This window comes from Pongo pygmaeus, chromosome 1, assembly GCF_028885625.2.
Source record: "Pongo pygmaeus isolate AG05252 chromosome 1, NHGRI_mPonPyg2-v2.0_pri, whole genome shotgun sequence".
Taxonomy (NCBI): Eukaryota; Metazoa; Chordata; class Mammalia; order Primates; family Hominidae; genus Pongo; species Pongo pygmaeus.
This window is the reverse complement of record NC_072373.2, coordinates 39,837,155-39,861,653: the sequence shown is the minus strand read 5'-3', so window position 1 is coordinate 39,861,653 and position 24,499 is coordinate 39,837,155. Positions and strand designations below refer to the sequence as shown.

The following is a 24,499-nucleotide window of genomic DNA, read 5'->3' as shown; positions in this document are numbered from 1 at the left end:
GGAAAAAACAGAAAAACAAGGTTAAAATGGAATCGCTCAATCAGATACGTTGTAAGTAGCTTTGATAAAAGTTTGGATGAGGCTAGGGATACTTATGTCTACCCACTTCCTTTGACTCCCCTCCTGCTGGCCTTTCCCGGTCACATCCTGGTGACCTTGGAGAGTCATTGCAAATGCCTCCAGCTCTGGATACAGAAATACATGTGGATAATAAAGGATGCAGAGGTGAAAGGTCCTCCAGTCTCTGCTGAGGACCAGAAGCAGGTTCCCACAGGAAGTGACTAGGTCATAGCCAGAACCAGAAGCTGAGGGTGATGAGATTCATCCTGCCCTCCACCAACTCTTCCTGGAACATGACATAGACCCAGTCTGGGATCATTTGGGAATATGATTTAAAGCAGTAGAGGTGATAGATTCTTTTAGCACATAGACACAAATCACACACATGAAGAGAGGGTCGGATGGACAGATGAAAATCTACATGCCTTGTAGACATTCCACCTGCAAGATCCCCTGCTACCCCCATGTTATCCAAGGTACAGCTAGACATGACCAAATGCTTGATGAACACTGGCAGAGGCTGAGGAGGAGGATTAAAGATCTGGGAAAGAATACATAGGATGGAGAGGCCCAGGGAAACAGGAGAAAAGAAGAAAGTCCAGGTGGGAAGAACTGATACCTTCCTTCTAGGCAGAGTGGCCATGAAGACCCAGCCAGACATCCTGGATGAATGGCCCACCCTTGACACCCAACTCTCTGCAGCATCTAAAGAAATTGGAAGATGCAACACAAACCAAATAATGGGCCATTTTGTACATTCTTCAGGATTCTGTGTGTCCATGGGGGCAGCCCATGGTAAGCCTGATATGGTTGGGCTGTGTCCCCCACCCAAATCTCATTTTGAATTGTAGCTCCCATAGTTCTCACAGGTCATGGGAGGGACCCAGTGGAAGGTAATTGAATCATGGGTCTTTCTCATGCTGTTCTCGTGATAGTGAATAAGTCTCATGAGATCTGATGGTTTTATAAAGAGGAGTTCCTCCGCACAAGTTCTTTCTGTTTGCCTGCTGCCATCCATGTAAGATGTGACTTGCTCCCCCTTACCTTCTGCCATGATTTCAAGGCCTCCCCAGCCACATGGAACTGTCAGTCCATTAAACCTCTTTCCTTTATAAATTACCCAGTCTCTGGTACGTCTTTATTAGCAGCATAAGAACAGACTAATGCAAAGCCCATGTACTTATCATCCATTGTCCTCCTCCTCCCTTCCACGGTGTCAAATGGCAAATGGTGTCAAACTCAGGACACACCAGAAAACTCTCTTTTTTAGGATTTATTTAGCCCTTCAATTTTCAGGACTTTGTGGAAGTGTAGAGGTCATTGAAGCCTGGCTTCTACCCTCAGAGGGCTTATCATCTAAGGGGCAACACTGACATCTATCATACCAATTTTAACCCAAGCAGAGTAGGGCAGGTGCCATTGCAGAGAGGCAAGAGCTTTGGGAGAAAAGAGAGGGAGTCATCATTTGCCTGTAGACCCAGGGAAGGATGCTCAGGAGAGGAGAGTTTTTAAAGATCCAGCTCAAATAAAAGATGAGCATTTTGCAGGCCGCAGGAACAATGTTGTCCAAGACACAGCAGTGTAAAATATCTATTCCTGGAAATACTAGCAGTCTGGTGTCTTATTTTTAACATAAATAAATACTAAAGCAGCGAGTCTTGCATTGATTCACGCCTGTGAGCCAGCCCATCTCTATGGTCCTATAATTTCCATTCTCTCCCTCCAGCCCTCATTCCCTGATCAGGAGCACATTCTATTCTCTGTTATCCAACCTCCAACTGGAGATATCTTTTGAAATAAGTGATATTTACTCTTTGGTGTCCCCTCTTCCTCCTCATTATCTGTCCTATCATGCCTTCAAGGCCTTGAATGATCTCCTCCTTTTCCTGCCTCACCAGCTGCATTTGGGCTACTCTCCCCACTACTCTACCTGCCCAGTCACAATGCACTACTCTGTCTTTCTCCAGCAGGTGTGGCTCCTTTCCATCCCAGGGCCTTTACACATACCATTTTTTGGTTTGTTTTTCTGACTTCTCATGTAGCCAATTCTTTCTCCTGATTCATTTTCCCTTCCCTCTTCCACCCTGGCACATCACCATGTCTTGTCATTTGGCTGTCCAGAAAGCTCAATCTGGAGATCTAATTAAATGTAAAAGACAGTGCAGAAAGAGGTGATGCAAGAATCGCTCTTAAACAGAGGAAGGATTGCTCTGTCCTCATGAGCGCATCTCCCTTTTCTACTCTTTATACCAAACCTTAAGAGGATCCCTTTTTTTGTTTACTTGGAAGGGTAAGCATGGTCCGATGGGAGTGGTGGATATAACTATCAGGTTCTATATGGCCACTTTCCCCTTTGCCAATGTCACCTGTGACATTGCAAAGCTGTCTCATCATTTCCAGTATGGATTTTGTGTAGGTATTCAAACCTCTGTGTTTTCTTAATTCTATCACACCCACAACTGATGACTCCCGAATCTGGTCCCACTCATCCTTAATATGCAGATTCTACTTTTTCTATAAAACCTTTCCTGATATCTCCATCCTGCAGCAATCTTTCCATGACCCTATCTCTGGGAACAACATAAATTAATAATACCTTATTTAGCTATTGAATGATCTCCAATTGTTACGTTGTAGCTTGTCTTGTCTCCTGTCCTGGGCACATAGGTGATGTTTAATAAATATTTGGTCAAATTGTCAATTGAGAAAAACATAGAGATAAGGCCATTAAAAGAATATGAACTGGGCAAAACTGCAACCACGCATGTGCATGTGCATGTCTTTGTGTATGTGCACGCTTGTACCTGTGCTGTCATAACAAAAGCTCTCTTCCATGTCCTTGAGAGACTAGAGAACTCCCTCAGTTCTCTAGTCATCTGTTCTAATATTTGAGCAATGGGTGCTCTGCCTCCTCACTAGGCCTCCAATGATTGGCATATGGCCGAGTCAGTGCTTGCAAGGAGATCTGGCTTCTGACCTCATCATTAAGAGACAATGCTTTCTTCTCTGGCAGCAGACATCTGCTGAACCTATTTCTGTTTCCACAGCAGAGAATTTATTCCTGGCTCTGTGGCTTGTCCAGCCCAGCAGGGTGCAGGTGAATTTGAGGGAATGGGAAAGAAAGAGGATTCTGGTGGTCTGATGACAACAGGCAATTCCTTGCCGATTCATCCTTTCATCAGAGTGACTTACAAGGTGCAGAGTTGACTGATTCATACACTTGGACAGTAAAAATTGTATGAACATAGGAACTAGGTCTCATTTTAGGTCCCCAATACTTAGTATACAGTCAGCACTTGATAAATATTTAAGGAATGAGTATATGTATGTGTGTGCTGGGAAAGTTTTCAGAGAAGCAGAATTCATCTTCCTCTAGAGATAAACTTTGTAATGTGTGTCAATGCCCATGGGCATTATTTGGGCTGTCTTAGGCTGTGATAAACTCCCCAGCTCCAGAGTGTGCAAACAGGAGGAGGACAGCAGCTTAGTCGGGGATGCTCTACCCAGAGAGTCTAGGCAATAAATGAGATGTTGTATCAATAGCAATAATATGCTATTATTCCTACTTTCAATACTAATAATAGTTACCATTTATTAAGTACTTACTTATGTACCATAATTAGCAAATCATATCTTACTTAATTATGATGACTATCAAAGGCCTTTCTACCCCTGAGGGCTGATAAATCAGGTCCAATAAAAATTTGCAGAGCCAGGCACAGGAGGAGGATGGAGGAAAGAAAAAAGGGGCAAGAAATACAGGCAGAATCACAGCCCTTAAATAACTATCAATTTAAAAAAGGAGACAGGAAACAAACTAGAATTCAAGGCAAAAAAAGATTAAGAACTAAGAAGAGTTGTAGACAAAGAGTTCTGGGAACAGTCCAAAGTGAAGAGTGATCAGTTCTCAGTGGGGGAGGAAATCTTAGAAGGCTTCCTGGATGTGGAATTTTTGAATCTATAGCATTTCTATAGGCGGAGAATGAGGAAAGGGCATTTTCTTCATCAACAGATCAGGATAAACGAAGGTCAGGAGTTTTGGAGTGAGTGTTACGTTAGAAATAAGTGTTTCATATGGTGTGGCTGGAGTGTCACATGGGTAGAAAGACAGATGTAGTGGAGGAAGGATAGCTTTGTGCTAGATCCTGGAATGCTTTCAATGATGGGCTGAAGTGTTTGGATTTTATTCTGTAGACAATGAATGTTTTTGATGAGGAAGCAGTATGTTTTATTGAGGTAATTCTAGAATGAAAGTTACATTGTAGACTGTCTTAGTCTATTCAGGGTGCTGTAATAAAATACCATAAACTGGCAGCTTGTAAACAGCAGAAATGTATTTCTCACCATTCCGGAGGCTGGAAGTCCCAGCAAATCCAATGCCTGACGAGGGTTCACTTCCTAATTCATAGAAGGTACCTTCTCTTTGTGCCCCCATATAGTGGAAGGGGCAATGCAGCTCTCTAGGGTCTCTTTTATAAGGGCACTGATTCCATTCACAAGGGCTCCACTCTCATGACCTAATCACCTCCCCCAAACCCCATGTTTTAATACCACCACACTGGTGATTAGGTGTCAGCATATGAATTTGGATGGGGACATAAATATTCAGACTATGGCAGATAAAGAATGATCATAGCTAAAATTTATTAAGTGCTTACCATGTACGAGCCACTGTTCTAAGCAGCTGCATTCTGTCTCGCTCCACCCTACTAGTGTGTGAAATAAGTTTAATAATTATGCCATTTTACAGATGGAAAAACTGAGGCATAGAAAGGTTAAGCCACTTTCCCAAGGCCACATATCTGTCAATGGGAGACCCAGGAATCCAACCTAGAAGTCTTCCCCAGAGCCACTTTTAACTATCCTACTGCACCATCTCACCCTATCCTATCACAGTTATACCTGGGTGGAAGGCTGAAGGCCTGAACTGAGATCACAGAGGTGAATATTTGCTTGTATTCGCATAAAGAAATACCATAATAAAAGTGGTCACCTATAGAGGGCAATGTCAGGGTCAAGGGACAGATAAGGAGTAGAAGGAGGTGACACATCTCAATGTATGCCTTTTAATATGGTCCTTTTCTTGCCCATATGAATGTGTTATTTATTCAAAAAACAAGATGACACAAAAGAAATGGTACATGTTAAAAAGCTAATTTCAAGGAACAAATGAAAGTGCATAAGAGCTGGATGGGTTTGGAAGACAAATTTAACAGACAACACAAACAAAGCAAACCCTGGAGTTACTCACTTGAGTGTTTGGAAGATGGTAGCCCATTAGCCTAGCTGGGGAAAACAGGAGAGTGGGTTTGAGGGTGGCCGTAACACATTCAGCCTTGTTTGTAGGTGACAGTGGGCATTTGGATGTTGAGGTTGAGCATGATAACCCAGGTGGGGTGTTGACTGAGGAGATTCTTATGAAGATGGTAATAGACCCTGTGAGTAGATAGTAACCTTAAGGAGAGAGTAGAGAAGGAGAAAACAAGAGAGCAGATGACAGAGGTTAAGGAAATCTGCACTAAAGGGACTGCCCCAGAGAAGCTAAGATGGAGACTGTGAAGCCTTGGTCAAGGTCCAGGATGGAGAGATGAGTACAGGAAACAGAGGGAGCACAGAGTTTCCAGAGGAGGGGAATGATTTCCTGGGGTCTCATGGGTTAGGACTGAGACAGGTTTGGGGATCAGAATGCTGAGCTTCTGGAGGAAAGGAGACATATCAAAGATATTGAGTGAGACCGTCCAACTGAGGGGCCCGTTTTGGGACATCCAAGACCCTTTCTCCCAGTTCTGTAAGAGATAACAAGCAAGGTGGACACTGTCTTCAGTCCCTACATGTCAGCCAGTGTAGATGTTCTGTTTTTCAGGGAGGTGTTTTTAGACAACATACACCAGCACCCGAGGGGTTAAAAGGGAAACTGAGGCAGACAATCCTAGAAAGCTTCTCTGATTTTTTTCTGTCATCACCCATTCAGGATAATGGGAATCTATAATTTGATGTTTTTATTTTTCATTCTTCCTTTCTGTCTTTCCATCACACACATCAATGCAAACACAATTTCACACACACACACACACACACACACACACACACACAGACACATATACACACACATACCAGGCAAAAACGCACAAGCGTTTTTCTGGATAAGACTCATTACTGCTCTCTGGGAGGGAGGGAGAGCAGAGCCGAGGAAAGGAAAGAGATGCAAGCCACCCTAGCTACTTTCACTCCCCTTTAAGGCTGCATGGTTACGGTCCTGGGAAAGAAAACTCCTGCATTCCTCCCCTTTAATTGGGTTTATTGTTAAGGCACTGGAGCAGCTAATCCTCACAGACCTGTAGGAGCTGGAGTGGGAGCCCAAGCAGGATTCTTCCCGAGTCCCTGGGTAAGACAACCCTGCTTCTTTTCTTGGCTTTAGAGGGTCTCCTTGCTTAGTGGGAAGCGTGCAGCAACTAGCGAGTGGATTTGAAAAGCCACTTTGTAAGCAACTTGGGCATTTATTTCAGCCCCAGTTCCAGTCTTCCCTGACTCTTTTGGCATCAAGGGTAAGTTACAGCTGTCTTGGCAAATAAGTCTGAATGGGAGGTCCGGGTGGAGCCATCTGTCTGTCACTCCTGGGCTAGCTTTCATGGAAGCCTTTTGCCCTTCTGGGCAGGGAAAAGGGAGAAAAATATCTTTATGTGCCCCTCCTGCAATGCCTGCATTCTAGGGACAAGGCTCTGTGCCTGGAGGGACTCCATCCATCTGCTGGGGTGTCAGGACCTCCAGCTCTCTTGCACCCCTCCCTCCTGCTCAACCTTCATCTCTTAACCTCTCTGACCCCATCCATCAAATAAAGTATGCCCTCTCTGCCGACCTCTTTGGGTTATTGGGAGGATTAGCAGAACCAATGGCAAAAAGATTTGTAAACAGCCTGTGGCTCTGCAAGCCTAAGGAAGACGAATCAGCCTCAGTCTCTCCTGGAGGGAATCTGTGGACAGGCTTCAGGCTCCCTATCCTCAGCCGCGTTAAGATGCAGAATGCAGCCGAGCTATCGCTGTCAGTCACAAGACAGCTCCTTCACCTTCCCCAGGGGCGCGTCTACCTCCTTTATGTTTTTAAACTTCCCTAGTTTACCTCTCAAGTGAAGATCTTAAAAGGAGGTCTGGATTCACCACCACCACCACCCCCATCCACACCATGGCCCCTTCTCTCCACGTAACTTTGACGCACAAACATTAACCCTGAGGCTCCCGGAGGTGGCTGCCAGGGCTCACGCTGGTCTGGCTGCAGTGCTTGGCTGGCTAGCCTCTTGCTCTGGAGTCAGATAAATTGATCATGAGGAAAATCTCTGAGAAGGGTCAAGAGAGTCAAGCAGATTCCGCCTTAGGTAAGAAGATGATCTTTTCCAGATCATAAGCTGAAGACAGAACAAGGTCCCTGTCATTCCTGCTGACCCACGCTTAACCAGAACCAAAGACGAGACCCACCTCTGAAACAGGCCGTAACACAGAGTGCTTAGTAATACCTGATATGGGGACCATACTTTACAGTTTATAATGTGTTTATAATTAATCATCTTTAGGACGATCCCATCAGATGATGTGGCATGTATTATTTCCCCCTTAGTATAGATGAGACCATTGAGGCTTAGAAGTTAAAAGGTTTGCCTGGGGTTGCAAAGCTGGTGATGGTGGTGGCATCTGAACCCAGATCTATTGATAAATTCAGTGAACTTTCCATGATGCTGCAGATTGCTCTGGTGTGTGTGTGTGTGTGGATGCTTATTAAGAGCACTCTTCAGAAAGTACTCTTTGGGAAAGAAGCTTGAGGTTAGAGTGAGAAATGGTTTGAGCTGGAGCCATGAGAGGCTTGGGGCAATAGACATGCTGTCCCCAGCCTCCATGCTGAGAAATCTGAGTGTTTTAGGGATTCAGCCCTTTAAAGATTGTCCGAGCCATGTGTTCCCAGGGGAATCAGTCAGACATCAGGATTGCATTACAGCATCATAAGGATGAAGGTGGAGATGAGTGACATCCCAGCAATCGCCACCAGGAAAGAGGCAACAGGTTATGTGGTACAGTGACGAGAAGACTAGCGTTGGAATCCAGTTCAGTTGTATCATTCACTATCTGTTTCATGTGGGGGATTTTTCTGAACATTTATACTTATCAGTACCTCAGCTGTAAAATGCCGTTACCTTGAAAGGTGGCCGTAGGGCATTAAACAAGATAATGCATGCAAAGTGCCTAGCGCGGCGCCCCACCCAGGTGCGTGGTCCAGGGCAGCGAATACTATAAAGCCTGGGAGCGATTCTACTTGGAAGTGAAAAAGCATCCCCCTCTAAGAGAAGAGCGCCTCCCTCGCTCCCTCTCCCCCATACACACGCACACAGGGCAAGAAATAAATTGCCACACGAGTGCGCGCGAGTGGCGGCGCCCAGCCGCAGCCTGCCAGCGCCAGCGAGTGAATGAGCTGCAGCATGAATGAGGGGAGCGGCTGAGTCTGCAAACAGGCTGCGTGCCTGGCGCTACAACTGCAGGCGCGCCGCCACGGTCAATGGCGAGGGGGTTGGGGCTGAGTGGGAGCGGCTGCCAGCAAGAAAGCAAGCTGAAGCAGGCAGGGGACTGCACGGACTATCCATGATTGTCAAACCCATATCCTTGGAGGAAAGGCTGGTAACTCAGAGCTTCCTGACACAGCCCTTCGTCCTGAGTTCAGCCTGTCCTTCCTTTTGTACTCCATCCCTGGTAGGGGAAAGATCCTTCCTCTCCCCTTCTGGAAGCCACAGTAGAGTGCCTGGCTGGGACAGTTAATAGTAATGAGCGTCCAACCTATACAAAAGAGGCACCTCTTGCACGGGATTAGGCTTGAAGGCGGTGTGTGACACACAGTCAGTGTTAACCTTGAAAACTCCTTAGAAAAGTGCCCCAATGGAGACCCGCATATCACCTATGAAAAAAACCAACAAACGTATTATTTCCTCTCTTGTTGCAACAGTTCCCTGTTTTCTTGGTTGAGTACCAGATGAAGTAGTTGGCTTGCATTCAGGGCTAGGATGTATGAAAAACCATATATCTTTAAACACTTTAGAAACACAGTGAGATGAGATGCTCACACTGTGAAAGGCACATGGGAGCTGGAATCAGCTGAAGGAATAGCAGATTCCTGTCTCCTGTCCTGTGCTCACCCTGTTTAAGTCCTTATTGGTTTCCCTTTCTCTTTCTCCAGTACTTAGTGTTTAATTCATGTGCCTATAATGTGGACCCACTGCATGGCACTTTAGAGGCTTCAAACTGCTTTTGCACCCATTGAAGCATTAGCCCTCCAAAGGAATGCTGAGAAATAGAGCAGGGATCATTATTCACATTCAGCAGATGACGAAACCAAGGCCCAATATACTTAGCAGCACACTAAGAATAAACAGCATACCCTGCTCTCTACAATGTCCCGTGTGTTGACCTCTCAACTACCGCATGAAGCCCTAGAGAATGATCTTCACATCCTCTGTAAGAAGCACACAATAAACCATAAGCAACACATAAATTATGGCTTGTCACTGCAGCAGGAGTGATTTTGTTAAACTTCAATGTAGGTTTGCGCCTTAAATAAACTGCGGCAACAATTGAAAAACCTTCTCCCTGGGTCATTTTGTGAACAGAAATTGGCATGCAGAGTTGATCTTTGAAATGCAGAATGGCAGTGGCAGAAGGGCTGGGAAATGGAGTGGGTGGTCCTTGGAGTTTCTGTCCAGCCAGAAGCTTCCTGAAGCCTTTAGGTTCCAGAGCCTGGGCTTTGGCAAGCTGATGAGCCACTTGGGTTGCAACCCATGAACTGGGAATGAGTTCTGACACAGGCCCAGCCATTCACTTATGACACCACAAGGAGGGTGAAACTGTGACTGATGGCAGAGGGCTGCTAGAAATTTCATCTATCCCTGCAAAATATGAAGAATTACAAAGCATTAGAGATGGCCTAGTCTACATTTTCCAAAGGATGCTCTGAGAAACCCTAGATCCCCTGCACACTAATATTAGTGTTAAAGAAGGAAAAAATTTGGGAAATGCCAGATTAAACAGCATGTGTCCTTAGTGGTCCTCAGAGCCTTTAATAAGCTAATGTGGATTATGAATCTCCAAGAAGGGGGCCAGAGGAGGTAGCAAATCCACCCTGCTCACGGAGAGTCGCCCAGGACTAAGATACTGAAAAGCAAACTTCAGGGAACTTTAATCTAGTCCAATCTCCTCTGTTCACCAAAGAGGAGGAAACTCAGGGATGTATAGTGATCTGCCTGGGGCTGCACAGCTACTGGATATCAAACCAAGACTGGAACAAGTCTGGGTTCTTTCTAGTATTCTTTTAACCCAGTGGATGATATAAAGTCCAATATGGGCCAGAGTCTAGAAAATTGTGGGACCCAGCAAGAAAACTTCCCAACTTTTGCCTTTTACCCTTTTGTAACCAAGCGCTGATAGATTTCCATGATTCGGTGTGCCCCAGCCTGGAGGCAGAGAGCACATTCTTATTAAAGATGATCCAACTGATAACCTCCCTCCCAAGGCCCATACGCTTTTCTGAGTCATGCTCCCAAAGAATGGAAAATCCCGGAAGCAGAGACTATAAAGCAGTCTTAGGGAAGACTGATTCCTCTAAGGTCAGTAAAAGAGCCAGGCATGATCCAGAAGTCTCTGAGCCTGCTCACTATGCCCCAGAGTGATTCATGCCTCCTTGCTCAGAAGCCCCTAGTGAGAGCACCAGCAAAAGGAGGGTGGCTCTGCCCATGGGTAGAATTGAGAACGATTATCTGTGAGCTTAAGATTGCAGAGGTGCTACTCAAAGATGCTCTCCTTCCCTGTCCCCATCTCCTCTGGTTTGTCCATGCCCAGTTTAAGAACACTATGATTGTTCCTACACTGTACACACATTGTAATGGATTGGAGTGGATTGGATTAGAATGGAGTGGAGTGGATAGGATTGGATTGGATTGGATTGGATTGGATTGGATTGGATTGGATTGGATTGGATTGGATTGGATGGAAAGCCTTTGAATTATAACATGATGCTCCTAAGACTCTGGATCACCTAATTAGGAGTGCAACAGTTTTAAGCTATTAGCCCAGCTGATTTGTTTAATAAGCGCCTCAGGGCAGGTCCCTAAATGGCTGCAACTCAAATAGGAAACTTTGGGTATGTAGGCCACATGGACAGTGGGGCAGACATGAGAGTCCAGAGAGAGAATCTGGCCAGTGTGGGGTCATGAGGTGACCTGGCAGTTTTAGGGTATATGACCACAGTGAGGAGGCCACTGCAGACAAACCTTATCTGCCTGAGAGTTCTGTCTCGGGCTAGTGGTGCTCCCTTCACTAAATGAAGCTGGAAAAGGAGGAAGGACAGGGAAGCTCCATGGAAGGAGCACTTGCCTCCTGGGCTCGTGGCCCAAGCATCTCTCACCAGCTTCTCATAAACAGGCATCACACAGCCTGCCACTGGGAGCATGGAAAGGGTTGCACTCAGAGGCAGTGTCCACCCCAAGGCTGTACTGCCTGCCCTTTAGGAAGAACTTTCCCCTCTGTAGCCTCCTCCACAGCTGCAGAATTTTCCCCCAAGAGGCCAGGAAGTTCATTCAAAAAACACAATTGAGCACTAATCAGGAGGCAGGTACTGCAGTAGCCCCAAGGGAGGCAACAAGATAGCCAAGGTCTTTGTCTGTGTGGAGTTACTTTCTATAGAGGAGATCAACCTCAAACAAGTAAACAGGGTGCTTTGAGATTGTCACACTTATTACAGAAGAAAGGACTGGCTCACCTAAGAGAGAGTGATTCTGGGTATGGGTAGACGCACTCTAGGTAGAATGGTCAGGAAGAGCCTTGTCTAGTGTCCCAGGGAAGTTCTTCTGACCAAGAACTGGACACAGATCCCATCCCAGGCACTAGTGTCCCTGAAATTATGATGACGAGAAAGAAGCCAAGCAGATTTGGCCTTCTATGGCCATTCCACCCTCTCCTGCTGCTGTGCCATGGGCAGAGCCTCACAGCAAGGACTATAGAGAGGGAGGCCCTGCTGCAGTCCTTTCCCAGGGCTCAGGTTTTCTTGCTATAGGCTCCTCTCTAAAGCAATATAAAGAATACATCCACCCACCTTCTATACTCATTTTAAGTCTAACTCCTCCACAATGCACTCCCCAATCAACCCACCCCCAAGCTTTTCTTTCTCATTCACTCATTTAGCAACCATGGGCTGGACCTTTAGTGAGTGCCAGGAACAGTAGTAGGTTCTAGGATTTCAAAGATGAGTAACACATGGTCCCAGTCCTTTAAGCAGACTGGCCTGCATTCTTAGCTCCTTATTTATATGTCTGTGTTTGGTCTTCATAACCTGATTGTAAGCACTTTTAAGGCCAGACTCCTATCATAGAAATGTCTATTTATAGCCCAAAGTGTATACAGGAAGTACTCAATAAATGCATGTTGAATGAAGGAGTATTACCTCCACAACTCAAAGATAGTTCCATGAGTAAGGTAATTTTCTTTGCTAGGAGCCATTTTTGCAGAATATTCTTGAGAATCTTGCTGTGCTGAGGAGCAAGGCGCCTGAACCAGCCATGAAGCCAACATCCTCCAAGTATCCTGAGCTACCGATGTGAAAAATCAGCCCTAACTCTCAGAGAAATCTGTGGCGGCTGCTCCTGAGCTTTGAAACCCAATGGAAATTGTTGCCAGAAATAGAGTGAGAGGCGGGGAGTACTTTGGAAACAAATGAGAGCAATATTGGAGCTTCAAGCTCCTTAGAATTTGTTTTCTTTTCCTCTGAAAAGGCCTAGATTACAGAAGTCAAGAGAGGAGGGGGAGGACTTTAGCAGAAAGAAGCAGGATGCAGCCATGGAAGGAACGTGGGCACCCCTTTCAAAGCCCGCTGTTCAGACCTCCACCACACAGGGCATGGGAGTCTTGAGGCGATCACTCTGGTTACAGAGGGGTGGGAAGGAAAAGCCAAAGCTATGGGGGTTTCAGATCTGGGCCTTTGAGTTTTCCACATTGCACTGAAGACGGAACTAAATGGTTAGGAGTCAGTGTATGGGAGGAGGCGTGGGCGGGAAAGATGTTTTCTCATAGCCTAGCTTCGGCTAAGAATACTATGTTTTTAAAGCTATTTAAGAGAGAAGGGAAAGAAGGAACAGTGAGTACAGATCTGCTAATGAGGTGGTGCAGCCTCCTGGAGAACAGGCCGTCATTCCATGGGAGCTCCGGAAGGGGGAGTGATGGACGCCTGGCTCTTGGTCCCAGAGCTGGAAAGCGGCTCTTCATTGGCTGGAAAAGCAGCATCCACAGTCGTGTTGTTCTGTGGAGAGGGGAGAGAGCAAGGGTGGGGCAGGAACATAGGCAATTGATTTTGCTTTGTTAAATGTTCAAAACTTTGCCCTCATCCCCTACATTCAAGACTTACCAGCAGCAGTGTATCCGCACAGCAAGAAGTATTTTTGATGCCCCCTGAAGACTGGGTCAGCTAAATAAGACTCTTTAAACCTGATAAGATTAACATGCAATAATGGACAATCTCAAATTTAAAGTACCCCATTTTTCTTTTTGCAGCCTGTAGAGCGAGTGAGAGTTCATGCATTCTAGATGCCAAGCACCCTTATAAGTGGAAGCTGCTAGATTTGGGACTCAGGATCTACAGAAGGGCATCTAGCTAAAGATATCCCCCGACTCTTATATTCCATCTTCCTCAGAGAGATCTCCACCAGTCAGGGTCCATTTGTCTCCACCTTGTGTACTGTGCCCTCGAAGTCAAGTGTCAGCCCACCACTGCCAGTGAGACTTCCTCTGGCCAGTGCCTGCATCCTGAACTGCTGTGGTCCCTCTGGGCTGCCACCCTGCCAAGAAAAGCAGATCAGCAAATGGGCCAGAAGACCCAAACACAAGTTACCAGATGTATATTCAACTAGGTCAATCATGAAGGAGTTTCTCAAGTGCATTTTTTAATGATAAATAGCCACCAATTATTATATAGCCAGGTTGCAAGTTGACAGATTATTAAAATGTACACCAAAAAATGCAGCTTCCTTATTTCTTATAAATCTTTCTCATGAACTCCCATCCCATCAGGCAGCAAAAAGGGAAACGGGGAACTTTAAATTTGAATTTGTCCATTGTAGCGTATAAATCTCCCTTTGGGTTTCAAGAGTCTCATTTAGCTGACCTTATGCCTTTCAGGAAAACACAGCTTGAAATGGCCTTTCCTCTTCCTGCTCTACTTCAAGGTGGCATTTTATGTTGTAAGGTATTTACTTAACCTTGTTGTCATACGGGAGAAGGGGGCCTCAGACTTCTTAGACTTATCAGGGACCCTGGATTCCACAGTCCTCTGGATCTCATCAGAAGCTGACTAGTGACCTCTGAAGTATGACTGGTCCCACTGGTTCACGGGGATCATACTGACATACTCTATTAAAGGCCCTGATCCCAGCTGTTTGCTTACCTGAAAAGCCCTGGTCATCACCATCTCTTCTCACCAACCCCAGCCAGCTGGCCATGACCTGCTCTACATCCCCTCATAGAGCCATGAGCCACGATGAGCTGGTAAATGCCTAATGACAGGTCTTGGGGCAAGGGGGAGGTGGAGTCAGGGAGAAGCCCTGATTGTAGCTGTTGCCACTGTCCATGGTGTAAATACTCCTATTAGGCTGGGATTGATGGCTTATACCTGTAATCTCAGCACATTGGGAGGCCAAGATGGGAGGGTCACTTGAGCCCAGTAGTTCGAGACCAGCCTAGGCAACAGAATAAGACCCTGTCTTTGGAAAAAAAAATAAAATTAGGCAGGCGTGTTGATGCATGCCTGTAGACCCAACTACTAGCGTGGCTGAGGTGGGATCACTTCAAGTCCAGGAGGTCGAGGCTGCAGTAAGGAATGATCACACTACTGCACTCTAGCCTGGGCAGTAGAGCAAGACTCTGTCTCAAAAAAAAAAAAAAAATACTCCAGTACTCCTACTGTGGTCACTTTCTAGCTGCCAACATTAACACCAGAGAGGTACACAGCTGACTCTCATGAGCTGGCATAAACCGGCCCTGGGGAGGTTTTGGAGTCTCTGCCCAGCATGAGGCACTATCTCAACTCACCTCCTCCCTCGAGGCCTCCCCATGATTCCTCACTGCCCCGTTAGATGTGGTTGCAGGCAGCGCTCCTCCTAGGCTTAAAGCCTCCCACCAGCAGGGTCCTGGTAAGCCACCCCATCCATGTCACCTGTCTCCCCATTCCTGACCAGATGCACTACTCCAAGAGAGCGAAAGCAAAGATCTGTGCTTCGGAAAACTACACCATCTGTCTCCCCATCCCCTTTGCAGGATCCACTTGGACCAAAAGTATCCATCTTTCCACCTCCTCTTCCCCTCTGCCAAGAGTGTCTCTTGTATCATATTCTTCTTATTCCCCGGGGTCTAAGTCTCATAGTTGTGTTTTAATGGCAGAAGAGGTTTCCCTCTATTCCATGAAACCTATTTTACCACGAGTCCTCCAGATGTGGATTATCAGGAATGAAATACATCAATAAATGTCTCCAGAATATTATCTCTGTTACAACTGTTTATGATTGTAGCAGAACAGGAAAAAAATAAAAATAAAAAAGAAACAACTGTTTATCATGTGTATCAATGTCTCTGTGTGCACCATTTCATTTAACCTTTACCATATCATAAAGGGTTTTGCCCCCACTTTACAGATGAGGAAATAGATTCAAAGAGGTTAGTAACTTGCCTTAGGCAAGGCCATTTAACTGGTAACTAGCAAAGGTAGGATTTGAGCTCAGGTTGGCCTCCAAAACTATGCTCTTCACTTAATGCTGAATTGTAGAGGAACAAACTTTCTTTTTGTTCAAAGGCTATTATTAATAGAAGACCCCCTAGAGTCTACAAGTAGTTTTTCTCAAGTGGGGAAGGAAGGTCATTGCCCAAGAGGGGCAGCTATTAGGCATATTTTCCTATTTCTCCATCAGGTTCAAGGAGGATGAGGGAGAGGGTGCTGGCAGAAATGGTGTCTCACTCATCACTCCTGGACACCTGGTACCCTGCCATCAGCTGTTGGAGGGGGTAGACAGAGTGGAATATCCAAAGGATCAGAGATTCCCTCCAACCATTTAACCCCACCCCAAAAACATGTTTCTCTCTAGTATTCATGAGCTCAGTCAAGGCACCCCCAACCAACCCCAGATGCTCCTGCCAGAAACATGGGAGTCCTCTCAGACTCCGTCTGCCCCAGCATATGACACATCGCCTAATACTGTAGATAACTGGACTCCCAGAATACATCCCAGGTTCACCATTCTCTCCTTCACTCCCATCTGGCCTGAGCCACCATCATCTCTCTCCTAGACTTCTGTCCCCTACCTGTTTTCCATGCTGCAACTCTTGCCCCTCCACTCCCTTCACAGATCAGCCAGAGTGAACTCTTTAAAACATCAATGGTGTAATAACTCTCTAGCTAAAAATCCTTCATGTCTTCTCATCTCACCTAGAAGAAAATCCAATGTCTTAAACAGAGTCTACAAAGCCCTTTATTGTCCGCCCCTGCCTGCCTCTCCCTACCCACTCACCACCCCTCACCATACGGAGCTCACTCTGCACCAGCCACACCGCCCCTTCAGGCTCTGGAGCACACTATGCTCTTTCCTCCCTTCGAGCTTTGGTATTTTATTTCTTTTGCAGAGAAGCTCCTTCATGTGCTCTTTGCTTGGTTGGCTCTTTCCCAAACTTTGGGTCTCAGCTTAAATATGACCTGCTCAAGAGGCCTTCCCTGGCCTTTATCTAAAGAAGACCCTCCCTGTTTATCTCTATGACAAACCCAGGTTTTTGTCTTTCATAATTTTCCCCACACTTTGTAACTGTACACGTATGACTTTACTTGCCCATTGCCCGTCTCCTTCAGGCTGGCAGCCCCATGAAGGCAGGGCCAGCATCTGTGTTGTTATCAGTACCCATCGGCACCTTGCACACGGTAGGTGCTAAATACATATTGGTTAACTGTTGAATAAATATGGTAACTCCAGAACTCTGATATAAATTTAGGAAATGATTCAATTTAGATTTTCGTGAATAACTATTTGCCCAGCACTGTGCTAAATGTTGTAGGAGTTACAAAAACAGCACAATACTCATTCATTTAACCCGTAACAGGTGGGAGAGAGGTGCTAGTGAGAAAAATTGAGGGAGGTGGCAGAGTTGTGACATTAGAGAGGAAGCCTGGCTGACTCTGTAGTCTGAGTAAACATTGTGACTATCATTTGGAAAACACAGGACATGCCTCAGCTCAGCTCAGATCCTCTCAAGGTGAATATTCCCAGGTTATCTACACACATACTCACTATTGCCCTGATGTGAGCATGCAGCAAGCATTGTGCGCATGTAGTAGGTATTCCATGAATTTGTCCTTGTAATTTTTGAAAGCAAGTGTGGAGATAGTTTTATTTTTGCCAGTTATCCAGGTTTGCTCCTAATCCTTCCTTCTGATAATTACAGAAAGATGTGAATATTGCAGCCTGTTTTTAATCTTGTTTGGGAAAGCAGCTGACCAGACCTTTTTTCTCCTCCTTCTCCCACTACCTCCAATAAAGCATCCTCAGAAGCTTCAACTCTGGAGGCGATGGGTCGAAAGGAAGAAGATGACTGCAGTTCCTGGAAGAAACAGACCACCAACATCCGGAAAACCTTCATTTTTATGGAAGTGCTGGGATCGTAAGTCCTGGGGCTGTGAGGTCGGGTGGGCTGGGCTGCCTGCAGTGGGAGGTTGGAAGAGTTGTTCTCTGCTGGCAGCAATTGATGAACTGGACTGAGGCTGCTGTGACTTCATTTCGATTTCTTTAAGGAACTTAGGGAGAGTTTTGTGGCCTGGAGGATGGTGGGTGGAGTGGGTGGCAGGTACTTTGGGTAATACCAAAGATGATTTAATACATTGGATGTAGTCCCAGCTACTCGGGAGGCTGAGGCAGGAGAATTGCTTGAACCCAGGAGGTGGAGGTTGCAGTGAACCGAGATTGCGCTACTGCACTCCAGCCTGGTGACAGAGCGAGACTGTCTCAAAACAAAACAAAACAAAACAAAATTGGAGCCCTCAGGGAATACCAGTCCCTTTCCTCCAGGGTTTGCCTCCTTCTGACCCACCTGCAGTGACCCTTTCCTCCTTCCAGATCTGTGCCAGTTTATGGGTTCTTGCCTCTGTCACAGGAGAGGGGAGTTGGAGAGCACTTCTGGAGGTCCAGTGACCCTAGAACTTTCCCAGCCTCCTCCCCCAGCATCTTCATTTCTCCAGCAGTGAACAACCTCATCTTCTGCTCTAACTGCAACAGAAGGGGCTTTTGAGGCCCAGGGAGCTCGTGGGTCACACACACCTGAATCAGCCCCCTGCACCACCATCCTCCCTCCTCCATATCTAAGTGTTTCAGCTGTGCTCTAGTCCATACATCTGCCAGCCTGCAGGGTGTCTGAGCCTGCCCCTTGAAGATGATTACACGGCTGGCAGATCAGAGACAGTTTGTCTGGAGCTGACTCCCCACTTAGTACTGCCTCTCCCCTGGGAGGCTGCAGACTCTGACGCAGGCTGGCAGCAGCTCCGGGCCACTGGCCCCCAAACCCCGCAGAACCCCAGCTGGTCACCTAATTAGTCTAGGCTAATTGGGCCTGGGCAGTGAAGAGCAGCCAGCGGGCTGTCCATCCGGGTAAGCTTTCTCTGTCGCCAATGCCACTTCACTTTGCCCTGACTAGGAGGCAGTGACCTCGGGCAATGACGGCTGCCCACACTCATGCAGTAGACAGAGAAGAGACTTCTGGGCCCTCCTGGCACAGGCAGGTTGTCAGGCTGTGCAAGTGCAGGAGGATCCCAGCGGGGTGCTGGTCATGAGAGCATTGGCCTTCCATCAAAGGCCTTTACCAAGATGGGAGTGACTAGAGAGGGGGTTTTGGCAGGAGAAAGAGACAAGGCTCATGAGGAAGTCAGAAATGATTTGCTAAGTGTCCCAAAAATCCAGAGGAAAGGAGAGAAGGGAGCCCAGGTTGACAAGAATTTACCATCTGCTGGACTTGTGCTGTAGGACTCAAAAGACAGACACACCTTCCCTCTTAGAGCTCAGTGAAGTCTACCACAGCAGCACCTAAACCTGGGAGAACATCGGAGTCATCTGGAGAGTTTATGCCTCGAACTTTTAACTGTGAAAATGTTTAAACATAAGGAAAAGGTGAAATAATGATAAAATGAACGTCAGTATACCCACCATCTAAATTCAACATTGTTAACATTTCACTGTAGAGTATACATCGCACACACCACACACACACACACACACACACACACACTGAGCACTGAACTATCTGTAAATAAGTTGCAAACATGATGACATGTCACCTCTGAATCTTCTGTTTGCATCTCCTAAAATAAAGGCATTTTCACATATATCTACAATATCATTGTCACACTCAAGAAAGTGAATAACAATTCCTTTTAGCCTGGGTGATTTTTGAAAAATAGATCCCTGGTCTCAGACCCACTAAACTGGAATTTTGGGAGATAAGATGCAGCAGCCAGGAATCTATATTTTAAGTGCTTCTGGTATTCCAGTGTATCTAGCTCAGCAGTGATTTGAAGGGAGCAGGAGGACAAGACAGGAGGCATGTCACAGCCGTTGCAGAAGTTAGAGCTGAGCGAAAGAGAAGACACCTCAGTGGTGCTCAGGATGAAGACCAGTATCCCCAGGCTGCAGACCCCACAGAGTTACCACAGTGGGGTGCGGTGGAGAGTGGACAAGTGTACAAATTATGAAAAAGGTGCTCTTTTATCTAGCCTGCTGTCTGCTCGGGCAGGAAATATAATAATTATCATATGAACATGTATGATGGCTTCAAGGTGAATGGCACCTGCTGGAGTTGTTGCACTGCACAACCTGCCCAACCATAGCAGGGGCCCTGTCTTAAGTGTCCATTTTCTGTGGTCTCTTAATATGTCATTCTTATGTGTTGTGTATGTATCTGTCTTTCACATTGAATTCCAAGCTAGACCAATACTAATCTTAGCGCCTGACACAGAGAGGTTCCATGAGTTCAACAAACATTCAGTGAATGCCTGGTAGCATTTTTCAAATCAAATGCTAATTTCTTACTTGTCCCTGTTCCTCACTATTCTACAGGTTCCTTAAGAATGGAAACACTCACCTTTTAATTTCCAGTGTCTAAGACTCAGTAGGTGTTCAATAAATCTTGGTTGAAGGGATGAGTAAGTGAATGGATGAATAGAGCAAGCTCAGGCGGCTTTGATTAACTCAGTTCCAAGTGCAGCTGGGAAAACAGGAAACTCAGACACAGGAAACACCAAGTAATTTCTAATGCAGATTTTTAAGTCCTTATAGAAGCTTGACTCCTATTGGGCTTTCATTCTAGCATATCCAGATGGCAGGGTCAAGGATGGCTCAGCTGTTTCCTTACTTAGATTCTCTCTCCTCTTGTACTACTGGGTGTTCTTCATAATGGTATTCAAATAATAGTGACGATAATAGTAGTATCTAACACATATGGTCTTAATAGATGTCAGAAACACTTTTAAGCTTTTTACATATATCAAGTCATTTAATCTTCTAAACAACCTTGTGAATCAGATACTATTGATACTCCCACTTTTCAGATGAGGAAACTGGGAATATGGGAGTTAAGTGACTTTTTACCCCAAAAGCTGAGATTCTAACGTGAACAATCAGGCTTCAGCATCTGTACCTAGCTTAACTGCTGGTCTGATAGCCTGATCTCCAGAGGACCCTCTTCAAACCAAGAGTCCTGTAATTTGGAATCCTGCCCTGTAGTCCCATTGGTTCCACCTGCTCTGTCTTCAGAGCCTGCCTCAGAGACTGCTAGGTTCTGTCTTTTGTCTTTGCAGATCCTACTGAATGAATGAGAGGTTGCTCAGCACCCTGGCCTCTGATAACTGGTACAGGGTGATCACCACCACCTAAAATTGAGAGACGAGTCTTTTTGTTCTCACTGTATCTGCACTCTGTCCCCTCTGCTACCTCTAGCTGCCACTCCAGTGTGCCATGCTGAGTCACATTGAAAGTGACATGAATTGACTCTGTAGTGGCTTCTTTTTAGTGGGCATGCAAAGTGAAGAAATCTCTCCACAGCTGCAGTGGAGTCTCTGTCTCTAGGGGTCATTCCCAAACTATAGAACCAGGAAATAACACCTGCCTAGTCCCTGAATCTGTGGTGGGATCTTTTTCTTCCAATATGGTCTTTAAATTAGAAAGCACATTAGCATGTCAGATACACCTGCCATCAACATAACTCAGCAGCACCCACATGACAATGAAGAGTAATTTTCAGTCCTTCCCTCATCTACCCTTTCACTTTGCCCCTAAGTTTGGTTGTTTAACTTTTTAGTTGAAAATAATTTCAAACTTAGAAAAACATTTCAAAAATAAGAATAGCACCAGGCTTGGTGGCTCATACCTGTAATCCCAACACTTTGGAAAGCCAAAGCAGAAGAGTTGCTTGAGCCCAGGAGTTCAAGTCCAGTTTGGGCAACTGGGTTGGTCCATTTTTATACTGCTATGAAGAACAGCTCGAGACTGGGTAATTTATAAAGGAAAGAGGTTTAATTGACTCACAGTTCAGCATGACTGAGGTGGCCTCAGGAAACTGACAATCATGGCGGAAGATGAAGGGGAAGTAAGGCACCTTCTTCACAAGGCAGCAGGAAGAAGTGCCAAGCAAAGGGGGAAGAGCCCCTTATAAAACCATCAGATCCCATGAGAACTCACTCACTATCATGAGAACATCATGAGGGAAACCGCTCCCATGAGCCAGTCACCTCTACCTGGTCTCTCCCTTGACACATGGGGATTATGAGGATTATGGGGATTATAATTCAAGATGAGATTTGAGTGGGGACACAAAGCATAACCAGATCAGCAACATAGTGAAGTCCCATCTCTAAAAAAATAATAAAACAAAATAAGAATAAGAATGGTAGAAAGAATTTCCAAATGCCCCCTGCCCAGATTCACCTCTTGTCCACAATTTCCCCCATCTGCCTTCTCATAGCTATGTTCTCTGTAGATTTGTAGAGATAGATGTAGAAAGATGATTCTTTCCTAATCTCCCAAGAGTTAGTTGTGGACAGACATCATGACCCTTTACCTATCAAGGACATTTGTGTATATTTCTAGGGATGGGGTATTCCCTTACATGACCATAGGACAGTTCTCAACTTCAGTCAATTGAACATTGACACATTAAGTGTACCTATTCTGTCTTCCCTACTCCAGTTTTATCAATTGACCCTATTACGTGTTTTATAGCATTTTTCCCCTCCAGTACCGGTTCCAGTCTAGGGTCTGGTATTGCACTTGGGTGTTATCTCTCCCTAGCTTTTTTATAACATTGGCATTTTGGAAGAATACAGGTTCCCCCCTGCCCTTTTTTAAATTTTGTATTTTCCTGATGTTTCTTCCAGATTTAAATTCAGGATATGCCTTTGTGGTCAGAAGACTACATAGACTCTGTTGCGCCCTTTCTGAGGTCTCACATCTGGAAGTACTAAGTTTTATCTTTTGGTATTTTCTCCTCAGAGGAGCTTTCTCAGAAGTTTTCCTGGTGAAGCAAAGACTGACTGGGAAGCTCTTTGCTCTGAAGTGCATCAAGAAGTCACCTGCCTTCCGGGACAGCAGCCTGGAGAATGAGATTGCTGTGTTGAAAAAGTGAGTGGGTCTTAGGGTTGATTGGATCACTATGGGATCACAACATTTTCTTCACAAATTACCTTCAAAAAGGACTAGGACTGGATTTCTGCACCCAAAGGCATTGCTCCCTTTGATTGAGTTGATGGGTCAGTTCAGTCAATTAGCTAAGTTTAGTCGGACAGCTGTCCTAGCTGATTTTTTTTTTTTTTTTTTTGGCAACAAATTGATGAGCAAATCCACTGGTGGCAGAACTGGTTTGTGCACATAGACTGGAGAGTAATTAGCTCAAAGGAACAAAAATCAATTGAGGGCCAACATCAGGAAGAATTAATAATTAAGGAGGCAGCATAAGATTTGGAAATTAGCTTCAATTTATAACAAAGCAAATGGAGGTTCATCACCCCAACCATCATGATGAAGGCAACACTACAAATCCTCAAATGTTTACAGCAAGACTCTTACAACAGACCCTTGTGAAACCCTTATGGTGTACCAAAAGTGTATTAGGCACATGAACACAGGATCAGGACCACAAGGATGAGGCAGACAAAATTCCGTACCCTCAGGAGCCTACGCTGGATACAGAGGTGCCCATAAGAAAATCCAACAAAATCGGATGTGAGTCACACTAGCAGAAGGCAGAGTTTGGAGGAGATAAAGATTCATTTTGCCTATGCATGTGTTTTTATGAGTATGAGTTATTGGACCACTTTCAAAGAAGATAGACCTTGATAGATGAGTCAAACTTTGTGGGGGCAAGAAAGGCAATGCAGAAAGGGAATTCAGGCCAAGTCTCGCATAAACTTCAATGTAGAACCATGGAAGTGCAAGGACTTTTAGGGAAGAGTGAGTATTGGAAATCCCTGAATTTAGAGTGCATAGTATTAAGAGACAAGTGATGAAACTAAAATCATGAAATGAGACCTGATTACAAAGGATCTTACATGCCATGATAAAGAATGTTGGCTTTATTCTGTGGGCAAAAAGAAGTCATCAAAGGATTTTAAGTGAGGAGTCACATTGTCTGATTAACGTGTTGGAGCTATCCCTCTCAAGCACAGTGGAGGATGGATTGGAGGGTGCCAGCCTAGAGGACAGGAGGTTAATTATAAGACTTTCACAATAATTTAGGCATGGGTTGAGAATACGAGCAATGGTAGTGGCAGAATCATGTGCCTAAAAGGACTAGATACAAGAGATGTTTCAAAGAGAGAAGTGATTGGGTTTGGGGTTGACTGGTAAAAGTATACAAGACAAAAGCATTAAAAGAGACCCTGAGATTGAGCAATCAAGTGGACAACAATATCACTGCTTGGGATAGAGAACAAAGAGGATGTGTAGGCTTGGATGAAATAGAAATTGGCTGGAACATACTGAATATGAGTATCCACCTATCTCAACATGAAGGCATTTCATAACATGCTGGAGACATAGGTCTAGGATCCAGGGAGATTAGGGCAAAGAAAGACTCTCAACTAATTGAGAGCAAGGACCAGGTCTTTTTCTTATTATTGCCTTGTATCAACAGTATTTGTGCTCAATAAATGTTTGTTCAGTGAGTGAATAATTGATAAATTAATGTTAGCATTGCCAGCTTATGAGTATAGTTGAATTCATCAAGTGACAACTGACACAGGTCTATATTTTCTAAAATATCTTAAAGAAGATAGCTACTATTGATTATGTGTTTACTATTCCCCAGACACTGTATTAAGCATTATGCATTATCTCCTTTTATCCTGATACAAT

At 45.2% G+C, this 24,499-nt stretch overlaps 1 protein-coding gene across 1 annotated transcript in view; it reads left to right on the top strand.

The window, feature by feature from the left end:
- The first annotated feature begins 6,386 nt into the window (after positions 1-6,386).
- Positions 6,387-24,499, top strand: part of CAMK1G (calcium/calmodulin dependent protein kinase IG) — a 30,210-nt gene continuing 12,097 nt past the window's right edge. The window contains exons 1-3 of the mRNA XM_054456617.1: positions 6,387-6,445; positions 17,648-17,768; positions 22,640-22,768. Coding sequence (XP_054312592.1) covers positions 17,677-17,768; positions 22,640-22,768 — 221 coding nt within the window. The 5' untranslated portion in view covers positions 6,387-6,445; positions 17,648-17,676. The remainder of the gene's footprint in view (positions 6,446-17,647; positions 17,769-22,639; positions 22,769-24,499) is intronic.